General features: G+C 49.1%; 6 protein-coding genes across 6 annotated transcripts; 1 reads left to right on the top strand and 5 right to left on the bottom strand.

Annotated features, from left to right (window-relative positions):
* Positions 1-572: 572 nt before the first annotated feature.
* On the top strand, positions 573-2,708 carry AKAW2_11610A (uncharacterized protein; the record flags this gene model as incomplete). The annotated part of the gene is made up of 6 exons (XM_041684115.1): positions 573-662; positions 729-847; positions 909-937; positions 1,031-1,629; positions 1,729-2,396; positions 2,450-2,708. The coding sequence occupies 6 exons, from the start codon at positions 573-575 to the stop codon at positions 2,706-2,708; spliced, it is 1,764 nt and encodes a 587-aa protein (XP_041538331.1).
* Positions 2,709-2,750: 42 nt separating this feature from the next.
* AKAW2_11611S (ribonuclease P subunit p20 family protein) lies at positions 2,751-3,875 on the bottom strand (the record flags this gene model as incomplete). The annotated part of the gene is made up of 3 exons (XM_041684114.1): positions 2,751-3,018; positions 3,141-3,741; positions 3,803-3,875. The coding sequence occupies 3 exons, from the start codon at positions 3,873-3,875 to the stop codon at positions 2,751-2,753; spliced, it is 942 nt and encodes a 313-aa protein (XP_041538330.1).
* Positions 3,876-4,240: 365 nt separating this feature from the next.
* AKAW2_11609S (uncharacterized protein) lies at positions 4,241-5,746 on the bottom strand (the record flags this gene model as incomplete). Its single annotated transcript, XM_041684112.1, has 2 exons — positions 4,241-5,576; positions 5,643-5,746. 2 exons carry the CDS (start codon positions 5,744-5,746, stop codon positions 4,241-4,243), a joined length of 1,440 nt encoding a protein of 479 aa, XP_041538329.1.
* A 1,495-nt stretch (positions 5,747-7,241) lies between these two features.
* On the bottom strand, positions 7,242-8,860 carry AKAW2_11608S (uncharacterized protein; the record flags this gene model as incomplete). Its single annotated transcript, XM_041684111.1, has 2 exons — positions 7,242-7,936; positions 7,996-8,860. The coding sequence occupies 2 exons, from the start codon at positions 8,858-8,860 to the stop codon at positions 7,242-7,244; spliced, it is 1,560 nt and encodes a 519-aa protein (XP_041538328.1).
* Positions 8,861-9,754: 894 nt separating this feature from the next.
* AKAW2_11607S (uncharacterized protein) lies at positions 9,755-10,294 on the bottom strand (the record flags this gene model as incomplete). The annotated part of the gene is made up of 1 exon (XM_041684110.1): positions 9,755-10,294. One exon carries the CDS (start codon positions 10,292-10,294, stop codon positions 9,755-9,757), a length of 540 nt encoding a protein of 179 aa, XP_041538327.1.
* Positions 10,295-12,108: 1,814 nt separating this feature from the next.
* AKAW2_11606S (uncharacterized protein) lies at positions 12,109-14,337 on the bottom strand (the record flags this gene model as incomplete). The annotated part of the gene is made up of 4 exons (XM_041684109.1): positions 12,109-12,510; positions 12,642-13,267; positions 13,316-13,480; positions 13,527-14,337. 4 exons carry the CDS (start codon positions 14,335-14,337, stop codon positions 12,109-12,111), a joined length of 2,004 nt encoding a protein of 667 aa, XP_041538326.1.
* Positions 14,338-19,324: the final 4,987 nt, after the last annotated feature.

Here is a 19,324-nt window from a genome sequence, read left to right as displayed (position 1 = left end):
TTCTGCTCCGATGCTCAGCAGGGATTGTGCGCTGGGTCTATGGGTCGATTTTTCTTCTTTACCCGTTATTTCCGTTTATTCCCTCTTCTTGCCCCCCCTCTTATGTGCAGTTATCCTTTTTGCATAACTTGCATGACCCTCCCTCACTTTTCTTGTTTGTTCCTAGATATCACTCCTCGTGGGCACCCTGTTGTTCCAGTAACGAATTCCTGGCAGCAGTGGGATTTCTTTCTATGTCGATGTCTCTTTCTCACGGGCAGAAGCAGGTCGTGTAAAAGGCTCACCCGCCTTTGTGTATTAGTCTATCATAGCATACTCCTTTTTCCAGCCGAGCGATGAATGACCATCTCATGCTTTTCTTGTTTTCTTTGACGACCTATACCCGGACGATTCTCATTAAATAAATGCGTATGCTTTTTATATAGTTTCATAGCTGGATTGTTTGAACTTCGTAGTAGTATCTTCGCGATGGCGACCTCACGTGATGCGCCCCATACATTGATCGCCGCTGCCATCCGACGGGTTTCTAGTAGCTACAACCAAGTACAGCTTGCTGTTGTTCCCGTCCAAGCATGCAGTCAAGACCGTCTAGTATAGCGAAACCTCGGCCCAAGCGTCGGCAGAGAATTTGTCGCGCTTGTGATGCCTGCTACAAGAGGAAGGTACAGATTACTACCTATTCACAATGCCTTACGTTGTTTGTCCACCCCGATACTAACCCAATCTAGATTCAGTGTGATGCAGCAACGCCACGCTGCAATTGGTGCCATCACCATGATCTTCCTTGTACTTTTAAACGCAACCAGGAACGTATCCAGGAACGCTCTAGATCCCATGACTCTCCAAGGTACTGTTTGTCAATGTAGTTCTGTTTATATCCTGACTCGTCTAAGCTCCCAACGGATTAGTTCCACCGAAATACCGCTTGCTTCAAAAGGTAAACAAACATATTATGCCCCTTTAACCATCATATTAGTTTGTTTGAGACTTTGTGTTTGTTCGAGGGAGACACTGATCATTCTGTGAATAGGTGTAGCTCTGAATCACCAATCGGGCCCGCCATTAAGACAGAGTGGACCGGACTTGACCTTTACTCTTACTGTCGGGCCCCAGAACAATCTCCATGTCGGAGGACATGCTCTCGGGAATTTATGCACTTTCAATGGCCTGCCATTCTTCTCCGCTACTGGCCGCCAGTGGATTAAGGAACGCACCGGCGAAGATGTAAAGCTCGAGTATACGTCACCAAGGCCATCTATACTCGACCCATCAACGCCCAATGGGGTCGCGCATGCAGTACCGCTTCCGGACAAGGGAATCCTGTGTCAGCTGCATGACGAGTGGGAGAATTCAATCCTTTCCAGAATGTTTCCGTTTGTAGACCGAGTGCTCCTTGAATCAACTGTCGCTGCCGCCTACCATAACGAAACGAGTGTCTCATCTCCTGGTGCTGACAGCGCTAGAGCCTGCATTCATGCGTTTACGGCAACCTGCGTACATTCCGCAGACCAGAAACATGGGCATAGAGTAGTGCATACAGAGGACCATCTTCAGACCGCCCACGACTTGGTCCCCCGGATGCTGCACGAGTCTGTTACCATAGATGGCCTGCAGGCCGTTCTGATGATAGTAAGTTTGACAACCTCGCACTGTTTTACGGAAGATGAAAGGGAACGTTAGGGTGAGAAGTGAGCAAGGCAGGCAGGTGCTAAAAATCATGCAAATCAGAGTCTTTGCTCCTTGGTAGTCACAGGGAATATCCTGATACTCGAGATGTTACTCACATCTGCGATACGCTTCGTCTTCCATCTAGATGGTCACCTTGCCCCAGTATACATCGACGACGACCAGTTCAGGAGGAGCCTGCATGTCCGGGAATTATTTTGGATATGTTATGTCATGGATAAGGAGTTTAGTCTACGCGCGGGTCATCCTCCGTGCCTGGATGAGAGTCAGTGCGACCTCTCACTCCCTGATATCCACCACACTGCGCCAGAATTTCTCGCAGTCATACGTCTTGCCATGCTTCAATCTGAGGTGTATCATCGATTATACTCCTTGAAAGCTTTGCGCCAGACAGATGCCCAGTTATTGGGCGCTATTCGCGATCTCGACAGCGCCTTGGAAGTTTGGAGAGTGTCTATTCCCACCAACTTTCGGCCACGCCTCGTTGATCGGGAAACAAACGCCATGGACACTCCGAATACAATCTTTCAATTACACTACCTGTACTGCATGAGTATGATACATCAAGCAAGTGGAAGATGCTCTGCCTGGGTCCAGAATCACGATACATCTGAAGCGGGATCGAGTCTCGCTATCAGCGTTGAAGCCAGTCGATCGATGCTGCAGAAGTTCCTAGATGACCGTCTTGATATCAATAAGACCAATCTGAGGTAAGCATCGGTTGTGGAAAGTTCATTGTCTTTATCATTAACATGTTATACAGGTTTACTCTTCCCTATTTCCTGACAGCTATCTGTCATCTTTTTTCTAACATTCTTTTTAATCCAACGCACGGTGGCATCGATGACGATTTGGAACTGTTCATGTCAGTGCCAACTCATATCAGATCACGCGTACCGCCAGAAATTCCGAGATTATCGGCTTATCACATCAAGCTCTTCGAAAACTTCGTGATGGAATTAGGGCGCCTTGCTAGTAGTGCTATTAACAAAGCGCGAGCAGGATCTCAACATGTGAACTAAGAGTTGCTTCAGATGTGAACAGTATTCTGATTTTCGGTAACACTAGATCGCTAGAGGGGTTGCCATGCCGTTGTACGTGAAGAATACCCATACTTCGATGAGATCGATGGCCGACCATGCTTGTCTGTTGCTGCTGAGCGCCCGCTGCGTGTGGATGCTGGGTAGACGCTGCGTGACCGGGAGAATCTTCCAAGGCAGCCGGCCTGCCGTCGTCGTGACCCCGGGAAAGCGCACAATCAGCACAAGGTCTAGATCCATTGCGGCCGTTCGAGGGGCCGGAAAGCGACTGAGGCCGGACTGGGCTTGCCGGCTGAGTTGCATCAGCACCTGCATGAATGCTTGGCCATGGCGCCCGCAAGAGGAGGGACTTATCCGCCTGGATTCGTATCGTCCATTTCATTTCCTTTCCATACCATCTCACGGAAACCTCACTTCAACGAAACCGCCACCTCCACCATATTCACCCACCTCGTCCTAGTCTCGGGCAGCTCTTCCTCGCCCTCCAACTGCGCAACGGCTCTCTTTCTCTTTCGCATCGCTGACTTGGATAAACCGCCATTCCCATCCTTCAGCTTCGCTTCCTCAACCTCCTTTTTCAACCTCTCACTCTCCTCTACCGCCTTCTTCCTCTCTTCTTCATCCTCCACCACATCGTCGACCACAAGAACGCTCCCCGTCTTCACGCTCACAGTATACTCCTCTCCCCTCGCCTCAAACCACTTCCCCACCTTCAAGGCCCTCTCCATTGCCCGTCCCGTAGCCTTCACAAACACCTCCTCTTTCTTCAGCGCTTCGTTACTCTGCGCCAATTGTGCGATTTGATTCCTTCGGTCGCCCTTCTTTCCTTTGTTGTTTCCGCTGAGCAATTTTGCCGTGGCGCGGTTCTCCGCCGCCCGAAGGTACTTCTGGACGCGCTTGACGACGCCCATTGTGGGGGAGCTGGATGAAACGTAGATGGTTTTGGGAGATGAGGAGCCCGAATACGGGGAGGGAGTGGAGGGATGTGGGATGGGGCGCTTTTGGACTTTCACATCTGCATTGTGTAGCAGGTTAGTGGGATTGTCGCGAGAAAGAGGCGGAGGAAGGAAGCTTACGTTTGGGGAGTTTTGGCATCTTCTGGTTCTTTTTCTCGAATTCGAGGGTTTTGGTTAGTGGAGCAGGCGTCATCTTGGCGGTAGGAGAAGGTGTTTTCTTCGAGATCGCTGGTAACAAGACACGTGTGGGTTGTTGTATACAGAGATGAGGGACCGAAGAGGAGCGAAGCAGCGATAAAGTAGAGTGATGGAATTGGGAAAATGAGGTGCCATTCCGAATGAGGCTAGCGCGGTCAAGTCGTGGTTCTTATCAGGCTTATCGCTGACATTCCCTCTTTTGGAAATTCCCATTGTATTCCAATCATCATCATCATCATTCATTCTCGTATGTCACATTAAGAGAGTATCATCATTGACAACATTCTACTGAACCAAATCCCAAACGCCATAGCTTTTGTACAGTCTTACCATATCCCCCTACTCCACCCCAACTACCAATCAGTACGCAGCCTGCAACTCAGCTTTCGGCTCCTCAGCAGAGGAAAACAGCGCCCGCATCTTCTTCTTACGGCTCTTCTTCCCCAGCTTCTTCCCATTAACATTGACATTCTCAGCCGGAGGAACATTCTCAGTCGCGGCAGTCTCCTCCGTCACAGACCGCTGCATCTCAGGGTACTCCGGAACGGGATCTTCGATCGGCGGCGGCGGCTGCTGCTGCTCAGGAACAGCAGTAGGCTTCTCTGGCGTCGCTCCATCATGCATGTCGTTCCTGTACCAGTCCCTATCCTTGTTCGCCCAGTTGCGCCATGCGCCCCACCGCTCAGTGACAATGTCTTTCTCTAGCGCGTGCGACTTCGTCTCAGGCTCGGGGCTGGGCTCCTCGACAATCGTCTCTTCAGTCGGGGCGTAGCGGTCCTCCTGTTGTTGCGCTTCGGGGACGTATACGTCATCTGTTAGCTCGGGGAAAGCCTCCATGTGTTCTCTTGTGATGGTGGTGAGGGGGTGCTCGTCTTGGATTGAGTCCGGGTATCCTGCATCCGAGGGGGCGCCGCCGCCCTCTGACGGTTGTCTGTCTGACATGGTTTCCTCGATGAAGATCACCGCTTTATTGTAGTTTCGTCCGGGGCTGGTGGGCGTGGGTTCCATATATCCACCATTACTGATCTCATGATCTTGCTTCTCTTCCCTGTGATTCTCGTCCTGGTCATCATAATGGTGGTGGTACCCATTTATCCTAGGATACTGCTTCAGCTCCGACAACTTCGCCTCGTAGATAGCTACCATGGCCTGCACCAAGCACGTCACGAATCCGGGCTCCGCGCCAAGGAGGTACTGGAATCGCGGGCTCTCGAAGAGATCTTCATCTTCATCGAACGCCGCGGCGAGACGGCTCCGTATATACACGCTGAAGAACCACTGGTCCCAGTCCGGGACCTTGGTGATGGCTTTTCTGGCTACGCTGAGGACGTCGAAGATGGAGAGGTCTTTGTCGAGCTTTTGCATGTATTTCTTGGATAGAGTTAGTAGGCCGCTCAGCTCGTACTTGGATGCCGCGGCGTAGGCGAGCACGCTGCGTCGGTACTCCGTCTTGGTCCAGTCGCCGCTGTGGCGGAGGGTTTGATACGTGCCCGTGTGGAGGTAGTGGACGATCGTGTGGGTGATGTCGTCGTCGATGTCTGGGAGGGCGATGCAGGGGGTTGTGCGGGTGATGAAGTTCGGGTAGGTGCTTAGGATGTCGGCGAAGACGGGGGATTGCTTGAGGTAGTATTCGGGGATGGAGAATTTGCGTTCGCTGGGGCCGAGGAGGACGATAACGAGGCGGGTTTCGTAGGGGCTGTGCCGGTGTAGATGATGTATTGTTAGTAGGTGGTTGTGATAGGTGGAGGAGGGTGATACTCACGATAGCTCGGGCTGCTCATACTCCTCGAGATCATCGTCGAACTCGGGCTTCACGTTGGGAGTATATCTAGCAGACATGTTGCTGGTGTTGCCGCCGGCGACCATGTCTGTAGCCGTACTTGCAGTAGTGGTGCTTGTAGATGTAGACTTATCCCAATTAATACTAACACTAACGCTCAAATCTTCTTCTTCGTCGTCGTCGTCTTCTTCTTCTTCAGCCGAGAAATAGTAATGAAAGATGACCTCCAGAATGTCGAAGTATGGGGTCAAGTCAAACGGTCAAGCATCAGCAGGATAGTTGCTAACACGACCGGACCAAAGTAACGGAGAAGAAAATTCACTACAGATTCTCAAGATGCAACAGGGGGGTAGGGGGGGAACACGCAGGATATACCTAACCCTACCCTCCTCTTCTTTACCTCCCCTCCAGCAATGCATTATTCACTCAGTGAGTAAGTAAGACATCAACTCATACCCTATGAGCTGTCCACCCCATGATGATTTTCCTTGGGCCAATGACATGACAACACATCAAGCTGAAGGTGCTTGAAACCCAATGCAGTCCATTCCAGGTGCCATGGTTCATCTGGTGGTTTGGGTGGAGAAGATGGTATAAGCTTGATGTGTTGGCGGTTGTTGAGGGTGGGTTGTTATTGGGCAGATTTGGGCGTGAGTGATGCTAAAAGGGCACCGGGTAGGAACTTGTCATCCCCACTTGGTTACTGGCGGGAGAATACTAGGCATGTCATTGTTGCTGTTGTTGCTGCTAACGGAGAATTTTTGTTTAGTTGGTGGGGTGGTTTGTGAGGGGAATTTTTTCTCCACTTATTGCCATGACAGTCGTGCGTTTTATTGTGGTGGGATTTGATTCTCTTGGTTTGGGTTGGGAGAAATAAAAGAGTTAGTTTGCGGTGGTGGGGATTCTGCACACTAAATATCCCCGACGATAGTGATACTTAATAAATACTCGTCTTAAAAGCGCAATCTATAGCATAGATTTGGTAGGAGTTTCAACAGTCAAAATCTCAGCTTCACATGATTACGTACTGACAAATTAATCGAGAATTGAGTCTTATAAAACCACAGAAAGTTTCCCTTAAGGAAGGAAAACTATAGAACGTGATAGTCCTATCATTATTTCTCGCATATAAATCTAAATATTTCACTGCTAAACCTTGATCCAATTAAAATTGGAATTTGTCCAGCCCATACTCTCCCCCGAAGGCAGCGTGATTCCTGCTGGAAGGCAAATGCAGCTGAGGGGCATGCTATGCACCACCAGGCTGCTGTTGGGCTGTTGGGGTGCTACTTGTAGGTTTAATAGTACCATCAAGATATACTATAAAAACCTCACAAATAGCCATATGAAATATCTTTTCCAGACTATTGAAATGGGGTCTGAATGTGGAAAAGTGCCGGGTGTCTTTCCAATAGGTTCTTGGTTATGAGCCAAATTTGTTTGGACCCCCAATAGCAAATTCATACTCCTCCCACTTTGCAATAAAGTCCTCTGTGACACTAGCATGGGATATTCTGTGAAATAAGTCGGGTTTCGTGGAATGCCGTTCAATGATAATGAGCACAAATGGATCTGCGAATATCAAGCAAGGCTCCGCACCCGGTACAATCCATTCTCTTCTGCCGAATGTGATTGCATAATACCGACTGTGTCCTTTATTCGAAGAATCGAGGACCCATGCCCCATTCTGAGCAGATATGTGATTTGCAGATGAGCTTGAACCTTCCTCACTTCGAACGAGGGGGATGCCTGGCTTTTGAGATGCAAATAGCCTTGACTATCGAGCGTAGCTGAGCGTGTCGGCAATATGATGTTCATCACATTTACCAGATCTTCCACATTTATCAAACCGGCTGCTGTTTTAATAGTGCAGCCTCCACTTTCCGAAGTGTTTGGAAATGAGGGAAAGCTAGACATGAAGGGACATGGATCCAACTCGAAATATGCCCCAAGCCATGCAGCAGTACTACCTTTCTGCAGCGCAGCCGAGGCCAGGGCCAAGGTTGCTCCCACCCGGTCATCTCGGTGGAATTTGCTAGGGTCTAGGCTCACACCGAACAGCCCCATGATACTAAATACCATGTCAACTGGCCGAGAAGAACTTCGTATCCATGTTGCCTTCCACAGAGCCACTTGTAGTTTGTCGCTGTTAACTTCACCAAAGTCATTTGGCTTTGATGTTTCTGAGGTAAGCCAAAGAAGGTATGCCTGATTTCCTGTAATGGTTTGCATCCGAAAGCGGATCTCAATCCTGTCTTCCTCATGATCCGAGAATTCTAACTTACATGTCAGTAGGATATTACAAAGAGAAGAAACAGTGTATCATTCAACATGCCTTCAAATTGAGACGAGCCGGGCTTTGATAGAGAGCCCTCACTGAATGATATGCAGTCGATCCCGCGTAATCGTGAAAGTTCTTCTTGCACTACATCGTACCCAGGGTCCCCGGGGCGACGCAATTTTAACTTCACCCAGAACCCTTTGCGGACTGCCACAACTAAACCCAGCAATGATAACGCACCCGAATGGAATGGCTCTATTGTTCCGACAGGTTCGCCGTTATAACTGACGTAATAATCCGAGAATTTCCATTCAAACACAACCAGCACAATTGGTGGAGCAATCGCTTCCTGTAGCGTCCAAGCTCGCTGAGCCCATGTTGATCGCTCCGTCGGGTCGATTAGTCTTCCCAAGCCACCAGGAAGAACCAGGCACACGGCACAACTCCTGTAGATATCGAACATATGCCGGATTTGCCAATTTTTGTCTTCTTTATCCTGCTGCTTTATACACAAGCGGTCTATCCACAACAGATCACAAGGGCCTATCCTATGACGATATTGTCTCGCAGCCCGGCAGCATGTCCTCAAGACATTTACACTGATCGACCCGCCACTTTCGGCACCTTTGATTGAGAATTGGCCAAGTGAGGGGGGTACAAGAGGAGTCAGGCCCTGCCATGGGTAAGAAATCGTGGCAAAACAATTCCCATCTGTCGGTAGAGCTGAGAAGGAAGTGATTTCCAGGACTTGGTCGTTGAGTAACGAGTCAATGACCAGGAAGCGGAATCGTTTCGCAACCAACTTTGACAAATCCAGCGTAGCTCCATTCAGCTCCGACAGGGGCTTTCTGAACTCACAATATTGCGGCATTATCTGAGGCGCTTGTGATGGGAGACCGCACTCAATTGATTTTGTCATATTATCTTGTATAGAGTGGGGATCTCGAAGGTCCCTTTGTTCGGCTGGAAAGGATATGATGATACCTCAATAGCCACAATGAAAGTGTTAGCCAAAATGCTTCTAGCATGAGCCTTCGTGGTTTATAGGTTAACCTTGTCTAACAACCTTGAGGATCTGTGGGAATTTGGGCCGCAACACTTTATGCAAGCCACGTCAGAATCCCATATAGGTGCATGGTAGTCATGTCCCTAAACCTCACTGGGCAACCGATGTGAGTGGGCCCGATGTGCATGGTTCCTTAGGAGAAATATACTGAGTATTTCCTAGGCGGATGACAAAGCAAATCACCTTGGAAATTAGGAGAAAAGGAGATAATTTTTGGGTAAAAGCCAATCATCATTACTTATCTTAAGCCTGGAATATGAGGTGGGTGGGTTCCCGAAAGGCAAGAGACATGGCCTGCATGTGTAGTAGATCAAGCTCATCCTTTGTGAACTCTCAGTAGATGGTCGGTCCCCTGTGGGGACACTCACGTGCTGCCATTAGCCAGTACCAGCATATGAGTCAAGTCCTGAAAAGTAGCAGAAATATGGTTGTCGACACCTAAATGTAGTATTTCACGATCTGCACGAAGACAGAGGGACACGTCTGCTTCGTATGAAAGCCTGTAATGGGTAAGATGGCTGCAGGGTCGATTACATGTCTCGTCTACCCATAAAGCCTACATGACAGTATTCTCTGTGTATGATAGTTGATTGTATATGCTAAGTCTTAAATAACTTCATAAGCCACGTATTCATCGTAGCACGTCATAACAGTCGTCACATCATTATGTCTCGTAAACGCTCTCAAATCAGATCATAACTCCATCCCAAAATATGTAACCCCGGTACACCATGCACCGATATACCATCAAAAAGCGGAATACATTCGTAAATTATCTCTCGTCTGCGTATTCCGAAAGATTCCTTTGCCTTTCAGACCTAACATCGTTGCAAGAACCCCGCGTCGTTTCGATCGTATAGTCGTCTCTGGACCATGTGCTTCCACACGCACCAGTCCGCAATCTGAGGGTTTGTCTGTTGTGGTAGTACGCCGGCTTCGCACCATAGTCTTGACAGCGTTGGTGATCTGCGTCCGGATGGGCGGAAATTCTGACTCTTCGCTTGTAGGCGCCAGATCTGGATCATCTTCGTAGGTCTCTTTCATGACTCGGGCATTGTCTTCTTGGGCTGCTTTAACGCAGCGGATCAGAATGTTGTGATGGCCCAGGCAACGACGAAGATCAGGGGTTTGAGATGCAGCTTCACGTTGCAGCTTGCCGTGGGAAATGGCTGCCAGCTTTCCGGGCATGGCTGGTCGGTTTGTGAGTTGAGAGATGCCCGCACTGAGGCGGGGTGCCCGACGGACTACCGTCGTGGGCAGGTGGAGGAACTCTGCAACTGCAGACATGGTGTTGAGGGGGTGTGGAGACGGATGGTCTTTGAGTTGAACAGAATTGTATCAGATGAATGCATTTGACTGGTGATCTGGATTGCAGCGTGGGCGACATGATGCATTATATACTGAATCCCCTGCACTTGTAGAAACATAGAAAATCGCAGGAAAATCCCCAAATAGGAAGGAGTAGGCCAAAGCCGTCGTATGCTGGAATTAAGATTCGTCAACCCGTGGGGAGAGAAGAAGCTCGACCATGGATGAAACACGTAATCCTGGCCTGTCTGTCGCTGGACTCCAAGTCACAACGTCAGTCATAACCTAAACATTGCAGTCTCAGTAGGGCCTGGAATGCCACGCGGCGTCGCTCCCTCTTTTCTCCCTACTGAGACGGGCTTGCTCGGGGTGGCTCTCAGCCAGGGTGGCCACTTAGTCACTCTGGAATTCTCGAGTTCATGGATCGACATTACCATTCCCTCGGTAGGATCAAGCCCGTCATCCCCCTTCCCAGGCTTTCCATTTGCGCGTTGACTCGCCGTCACAGCCTAAGTACCTTTTCTCGAGTCAGAGAAGTTCCTGTGCCCTGGTTTGTTCCCCGGTCACGTCTAGGTCCCCCAAAGCATTCAAACCCCGCGACAGGTTCCAGCGGCAGCACATTCCGCCTCTCATATCGTCCGTTGGAATCTTAGGTAATGCGTGATGAAGCCGTTGTGCGTTGAAACACTAGTCTTCTCCACCATGATTCATGGAGATACCGTCATTGATCGTGAAATCAATAGCATCATGACTGGAGGAGCTCATGATGAAGGATAAATCCATCCCTTTGCCACTGATTCGCTTGTAATGCAATATTTCGATGCTGGATGGTATGCTAAGTAAGTGTTTCTTTTGCTCTCATGGCCTGTTTCTCTGGTCCCGAAAGTCTCTCGTAGATTCAGAGTGCACTAGCCAGATCAGCTTCACTAATGGATTTACTATGAAGAGAAAAGTAGCTTATCGACAGAGACTGACTGCCCCGCCATGAGCGGGGGGGCAATGGCGTCACAGCCCACAATGATCAGTGTCCAGTTGAGACTGGGACTGCAGGGGCGAGAAAGGGAAGAGACTGCGTCGCAAAAACCCCCTCCGGCCACGTGCTTCGAGGCCTTCGGGGAGTAAACAATCCACCGACGTTGCATCATCCACTGCAGTCACCCAAGGATTCGTCACAAACAAATCCAGAGTTATAACCTTGTTTGCCTTGGGCTCCATCGCTTATTGGCTTGTAGACTAGTGCCCAGGAGGTGTTGTTGACGTCGCCACTCTTCTGAAGTCTCGCCCTCGTTACATTCCCAACGTCTGTCGGTTTTTGCCGGCCCCTAATTTTGCTGGGGAAGGTGTGAATAAACCCCGCTGCTGCTAATGACACCATTGTTCTATTGTTAGAGGATTTAAGCTCAGTAGCAGCATGCCGATCTTGTGAACAGTTTCGATAATGCACAGACAGAGGATAAATCACTTGTTTTACATCCTGATCATGCGCGATGAGCTATGGTTATTGGGACAATGGACTTGATGATCAACAAGAACGTCTCAAGAATTCTTTCTGACCTGCTCATATTCTCTCATTGCTTTATGTGCGTCATTCGATATCCACAGATATGATCTCCTTGTCGGCGATACCTCTAGGCATACTCCAAGTTTCAGACCTCCACATGTGGATGACTTGTGCAACTGGTTTCATTAACAGATTCGAGCTCCAAAATAGCCCGCATGATATTATAGGTCCAGATTGATCATCTGTGTGATCGAGCCTCCACATTTCAATGGAACAAGCGAATCAAAAGCTCCTACAAATTACTCTTGCAGCACACAGACCCCACCGGCTCTGACGCCCTATACTCGACACTCTGATTCGCCTGCTGGTTAGATGGAGGTACGTCATTCGTCGGATTGAACAGACAGAAATTGTAAGGCTTCAGATGCACCTGAACAATCTCTGCCGGCATAACTGGGAAGTCCTCCACACGGGGATTGTGTGTAAGACCGTAAGTATGCCAGATGACAATATCCTGGTTGCGGACATTCTCCCGGGACTCAACCCAGGACTTGATCCCTGTGCCACCCAGCGACTGGTTGGTGTATTTTCCGGCCGGAAAGAGCTGGTCGTCGTGATACCGCGTGACCCAGATGGAGTGCTCGGCGAATTCAGACCGCCGCCAATGCCAGGAGCCAGATTTGGCTAGAAGCATCTGTATTCGGTAAATGGGATTAGTATTACTACCTTATGCTGTGTCTGATAGCTTCTGCTTCGTGCTCTTGATCTCTGGTTCCTCCAATCTGCTGCTGCTGATTCTGGGACGTCGGATAGGGAGGACCTTACCTGGGACCTATGAGGAACGAGTTTATATCCCAGCGGAGTACCCGAGACCGGGTTCTCGATGTTTTCATTCAGGATTTGGAAGACTCGGCCTTTGCTGACATCGTCTTCGACATGACCTGCTCGGTCCAGAATCTTCTGCTCCGTCACATAGCCTGTACCAAGGGGATTGAGTTGATCGTCCCATGGCATGGCCACAGAATCTGTGGAAGCAAAGCTATTGTGCACACCGCCAATCGCAGGATCAATACGAAGGCTAAATAAGTGCTGGTGGTACGGGGCCATGACACCATCTGCTACCCGGGTTCCCCACGGGACCACGACGTCTTTGCCAATAGGCTGAGTGGAGAGGATCCCAGTTGCTCTGGTCTCGAAGGTGATTTCACCAGACTGGTCAAAGTACCACATGAAGATGTATTCGTAATTGGCCACTGTAATGATAGTCTGGAGGACCAATTGCCGCTTGCGTACTACTGTTGCTTTGCCGGTACGGTGGTTGGTGTGCTTCCATTGGATCCCGTTGTCGATTTCGTGGATACAGATTGCATTTGGTCGGGGAGATGCATCGCCGTCCACTGAAACGACGTGTCCATCTATATACTTGATCATACCAAGACAGTCGCAGCCAACTGATTGAATAAGCTTTAATACTGAAAATGAAGGAGCCAGGAACTTACGCTGCAGGTTGTTGGCCGTCACACCTGCACCCACATTTCCCAGGTCAAACGCAGCCTTACGGTAGATGGGATTGCGTGGATCACCATACGGAACAAACATCTCAGCGAGTGAAAGACGGTAGAAATTGCTTTTACCGTCGAAAGAGAGGTCATGCAGCGTTAATCCTGTCTATAGTCAGATAAGGTCTATCCAATTGGGATACGATAATACCTTCGCGCCAGTTGAAACCAACTCGAAATCGCCATTTCTCCCACTCGACAAGGTGACCCTTGACAGTAAAGGAGGCACCCTCTGGCTGGACCACCTGGTATGGCTTCAATGTCATTCGCGGAGAGGTCTTCTGCAGACGGTGGTCATATTCAGGCTCCTCTGGAGCCGTACGGCGATGAGGCACGCTGGAACCTTGCGTCACGCTCTCATCGGCCCCAAGAGGAAGTCGGATGATCTTTTTCACCTTCATGGCACACAAGTCAACAGTAACCATAAAATCCAGCGGAAAGCTGTAGTGATTGGAGTCTGGATCGTTGTTTGCCGGGTTTCTCATGTACATGAACACCTGAGCGTGCCTCGTCTGTGTATCCTCGCCATCCACACCATAGTCCCATGGGTCGAGGACGACCGTAGTGTCATCAATCTGCAGGCGCTTAATCTCCGCCCGTACTGCAGGATCAGCCATGACAGTCTGGGCCACTTCGTTCATCTCCGCTCGGTCGCCCGGACCATGGAAGTCTCGGGGAAGCTCAACGTGGTGGACGAAGGTGCCATTGGTCACATCTACCACTGCTTCGAAGAGCCGAGGCGTCCTTTTAATGTACCAGTTGAGAAATATACATCTGGGAAGAAAAGGTAAGGGTTTGTTGTTGTGTTCAGCGTCCAGGAATTCGAGCAGAGCCGCCTTGGGTGGTTCTTGCAGACCACCGGCCTTGAAGTGCAGGGGAATCCCAGGATAAGTGTCTTTGACCAAGGTGGTGGCTTTCTCAATCTCGACCGCGGTAGCGGGGTCAAGAGGGTGAAGTGACATTGTTTACCGGCAATTTGAGACTTGAATTGGGAGGATGAGATGATGGGGTTTGGGTCGCTGTCGGTGGTCTGTGGATTCTGGGCCAGGGTTGGTGGTCCGCCTTATGTAGGGAACTCCCTTTGGGCCCAGTCAACACGCTGCGCGACAGGGTCTTATCGAGAGATTGGGTGTTAATACAATCCTACTCGTTCAACCGTCTGGACTTGGGTAAGCGGAGCATGTGTGAGAGTTGCAACGGCGGGCCGAGTCGATGAACTGTCCATGAGGAGCTGCATGTCACCCCCGCACTGATTGAAGGCGGATTGGATGAAGCTTCCGGCCAGATTCCGTCCATTTGGGATTCGTTCAATCCTCCGTTTATTTATCTCGCCGTGGGAGGCTGGAATTGTCTCTTATCAATTGTTTAGTCGTTTCCTGTCATGACTACCACTGATAAGTGTTAGTTAAATACAATCCGGGGATGCCAGACAAGAAGTCGTACTGCTACCGGCGCCATCGAGCATGTGGCAACTAACGAACACGCAATAGGGGAATCAATATGATATCTCATTTTCCCTCAAAATATATAGTATTAGAGAGTACTAGAAGTATCGATCGGTCTTATTATGCCCACGACTGAGGTTGAACATAACCTGGCACTCCAACTAGTAATATAATCCGTTTGAATCGTCGTATCCAAAACTGAATGTAGTTGATGTCATAATATATATTTGAACACAGACAATCGACTCAGTGATGGATCACTTACCTGTCCGGCTAACACCACGCAGCAAGGGGAAGTATGCATTGCGCAGAGTTTTAAGACTCTTTTCATATTCGAGAACAATACAACACACAGGAAACAACCCTACTACTCTTACTACCATATGCTGAGTTCCATCCATCTGCATTACAGCGATATAGTACATGACTCACATAAGTCTCAACGATTAGTAGTAAACCTGACAGCAAGATAAACAATCACGTCAGTATAGGACCTGGGGTAAAGTAAGTATAGGTATACCTGGAATATATTCCAAAGAACATCGATGCTGGAAGACGTACGAAGTTGAATGAAACAGTCCCTATATCGAGACACCATATCACAGACCTTCGAGAAAAAGATCCAAGAATCTTTGCAATGAAAACAAACTTAATCTAGCCTGCATGTAAGCATAAAGATGTCACATGCAGCTCCATCAATCTCGGCTAATCTTTGTCTTTTTGTGTTACTTCCAACTTCGAATATTGAATCAATTAATAACACATTATATTACCTAGAAGAAAAAAAAAGTAAATTGCAAGTAATACCAAATGTAACCAATCAATCAGACAGACAGACAGGTTTAGTGGACTGATAATTTGAACTCCGATATTGACCGTCGGGGTTCATTTAAGTTCCAGAGCTGATTACGCAGTACTGATAATTGCATCTCGCCAATCGTGAGTAACACCGGTTTTCAAACAATGCAATCTCTCTTATTGTCGAATCTTATGCTAGCCACTTCTTTCGAGGGAAATTGAGCTTCTACGCATGTGGGTGGCTACACCAGATGCATAGATCCTGCACTACGATAATCTGTTACCCGATAGTATTTCCGGATCGCCGAATAGGAGTTTTATGTTCTTCCAAATCCTCTACAATATATTGCTTCAATTACATTTCTACATGATTCGGTGCAAGGGAGTATTGCCTAAGAGTGAGTGTGCAGCTGAAAAACCAAGGAGATACAACGTACTAATCTCAATAGGCTATTATGTGGCAAACCATCGGCAACGCAAGAGATTGCAGCGCATTCATGATGCTGCAGACTAGTTGATTAGTTGATTACTCTCCTGTCCAGGTAACAAAGAAGTGTCGACCTGCTGCTTTTCCTCATTAAGATTGCCCAAGGGCCACGGATGCGGCACTTCGTGCAATCTCTTTGCAGATGCAAGCCAAGAAGTATGTGTCGCGGAGATGCCACTTATTCAATCACCACATTTAAGGGTATTCGCTGGTTGCTATTCAGCGAGGTTCAGCTTGCCATTCATTAGGGGGGGGGTGTGGATGTCGTACAAAGAAAAGGTCGAACGCCTGGCCTCGATTTTGGATGCTTGTCCCGGACAAGGATGAAGCCAGGTACCGTGTACAGGCACTATCCTACCCAAAAGGCCTATTGACCTTGTGCTCCTCGGTGGGTGTACAGGTGCAGCGATCTCTAGCCCATCAAGTGTCCAATGGCTGGACAATAGAAAATCCGCGAAACTTAGCTGCGTCGCCTTACACTCATCCTCGGAAAGTTACTGCAGGCAATCCCACATCGGACAGGATGGTTCGTGATGCCTGCACCAAATGCAGCAACTGAGGAAATTGTCCGCAAAAGGCGCTGACAGGCTCACCGTAGCATGGCTGATTACTGTATGTACTCCGTATTCCCGTTCACCGTGGTTGGACAGGCACTGATTTACCCCTTGTGACAGAGCTGATCACTAGTGCCAATTAGCCTCTGCTATGAAATCATGGTTGACTGATCGCCGTATCCCGGCAATAAGGGGCGGGTTTATCAGTTGCTTGTCTCAGATGGACTGGCAGAAGACGATCTCCGGCACTGCGGTCGTTCCCGGACGCTCCGGCAAAAAGGGATAGGCAAGGCGTCTGGATCACCGGCAGTTATAGACTGTTATTATTTTTTGGCGATCTTACTCGTTTCCGTTTCCCCCTTGGGTACTTGGGTACAATGTTCCGTGAATTGCGCCCAACATCCTGGATGGAATTACGCCCCTCGTGGGCAAGGTAGTAGATCACATCCCACAATCCTGCATGCAGGATCAGGCCCTTTAATTGATCGCCGAATTGCCAGTGGCCAATCGTTAGAAAGTTTTCTTTTCTTTGGCGACAATCTTGCCTTTCCTGCTCACAGAAGGAGAAGCAACGGGACCAATGTTTATCCATACATTTCCCAGTGACTTGTGGATATTCATTCTACTGTGGCTCCAAATATAGTGTCGTTGGGAGCTGAGGCGAATGTACGTGCATGTGCACATGCAAATATCCATACTGGCCTGAACAGTACTTTCTCCGACCATTAATTGGCCAACTAAGAGCCAGGATCGCAAGGAGCTCATGACTACACTTCGTACGCTCAGGTATAGGCTTTGCTTATGAACGACGTACGAGTCGCACTCGTGTTAGTCTGTTTCAGGTAAAACCATATTAAAATGTCTTAGAAAGAGGAGAGTGAACACATCCCACTCGCACTGGCGTCGTCGTTCTCTTTAAGTTTCTGATGTGTACGGCTGTACGGAGAACCATGTACGCAGTGTCAAACCGAGCCTCAGGTATGACGCACTGGCGATGCTATTTATTGCCCAGCGAGAGATCCGAGTGTCAATAGTTGCCTCATTTCGCTAATCTGTTCATTGCCTGGTGGTTCCGTGGGTGGTCGTCCTGAGATAGATTGCGTGTCCTGACTCGAGACCCACACGGACGGTCCCAAGAGTCACCGGCGGACCCTCCTTGACTGACACGCCCCCAATTGACAGCCCGGTAGAACCGAGGTTTTGGACCGTGGGATTCGTCGTCTTCAGTCTCCATCGAGTGTCGCACGTTCAATGGTACCAATTTGGCATGGTATGATGGATCAAGTAATTCAGCAATCGATCAATCAACCATCTGACTAGAATTACGAAGGAGGCGCGCACGACCTGCAAAATTTTATTGCCTGGTGCGGCCAAAAGATCGAGACCGAGCGAGAAAAACCCCACAGCCACCAGAAAGGACGCCAGGGCTCAATTTTGAATTTCGAAAGTCCGCCGTCTATTTGGCTCCATTTATCGGCGCCCTAAGCCCTCTTGGGAGGTTAGTTCGTGCCGACCACGAAGGAGTTTGTCCTCCGAGCGGACTAAATCCTGCCTGCTGGAGCCCGGAAGCTCTTACGCGGAAGTCTGGCTGGTCAACGATGCATTCTCCGTGCATATCCCCTTATGCGGCCTGTGGCGAGTAGGCAGGCGTAAAAATAAATCAGCTGCGCACAAAATGTGGGTTTGTTTTGCAGTTGAGAGGGGCCATTATTTCTTTCTTCCTTGACGCTTTTTGCTGCTTATCCACCATCAGAAAGTACATTTCTGTTGCCGGCCAGCACAAGAGACCAGCCAGCGGGGTTATAGCTGCTCTCCCACATAGACACCCTAACTAGACTGGTGCGTAGATGTTAGTAAACAAACAGTCTCGTCCACCGTTAGACTAGCGGGCGATGATTGGCAAGCGAAACGGTTGGAAGGACGGACTGGAGCTCACCAGGACGGGTGACATCCATGGAACCGGGATGAAGCCGATCGATCGTGGAGTTAAACCGGAATGGACGGCAGCACTTGAGTGGCCGAAGAGGGAGCTGGGATGGAGGCCGGCGGAAGAGAGAAGGAAGAGAAAGTGGGTGCGGCCAAAGTCCAGAACGGCGTGTGGTCGAGACAAATCGGAGTTGCTAACTTCACTTGGGCCGTCCGCGCCATTCACGTCTGACTAACAGCTATCCACCTCCCCTTCCCTTCCCCCTCTTCCTCCACACAAAACACTCGGCTGGTCCCTGTTCCTGTTCGTGATCTTTTTCTTAAAGTATCTGATTTCTCGCTATCCCCGCTCCTTATCCTTTGTTCTAGACATCTCACTTTCCCTTTCCCCCTTCTTCTCACTTCCAACACCACTACTCATCGGTCGGCACCTCCTTCGTCGCCCTTGTTGTGTCTCACTCGTTCTCTCCACAATCGTTTCTCCACTTAGATCAATCATCATTGGAAACTATTGCTGGCTAACGTCAAACCGCCAGCTTGGTTCTTTATTGCTCTCTGATACATCGAAAACAAAATACAAAGGAACCAACACAAATAAGGAGAACTATCTACAAAGTTCTACCTTTTTATCGCCTTCATTTCCATCATCGTGATTCGCCCATCTTGTTTGCTTTGAAAGCAACCTTATCCGGGTACTATTGCCTCTGTGTGACTCGAATTCATACATCTAGTATCTGCG

Source organism: Aspergillus luchuensis, chromosome 1 (assembly GCF_016861625.1).
Source record: "Aspergillus luchuensis IFO 4308 DNA, chromosome 1, nearly complete sequence".
Taxonomy (NCBI): Eukaryota; Fungi; Ascomycota; class Eurotiomycetes; order Eurotiales; family Aspergillaceae; genus Aspergillus; species Aspergillus luchuensis.
This window is presented reverse-complemented; position numbering and strand designations above follow the sequence as displayed.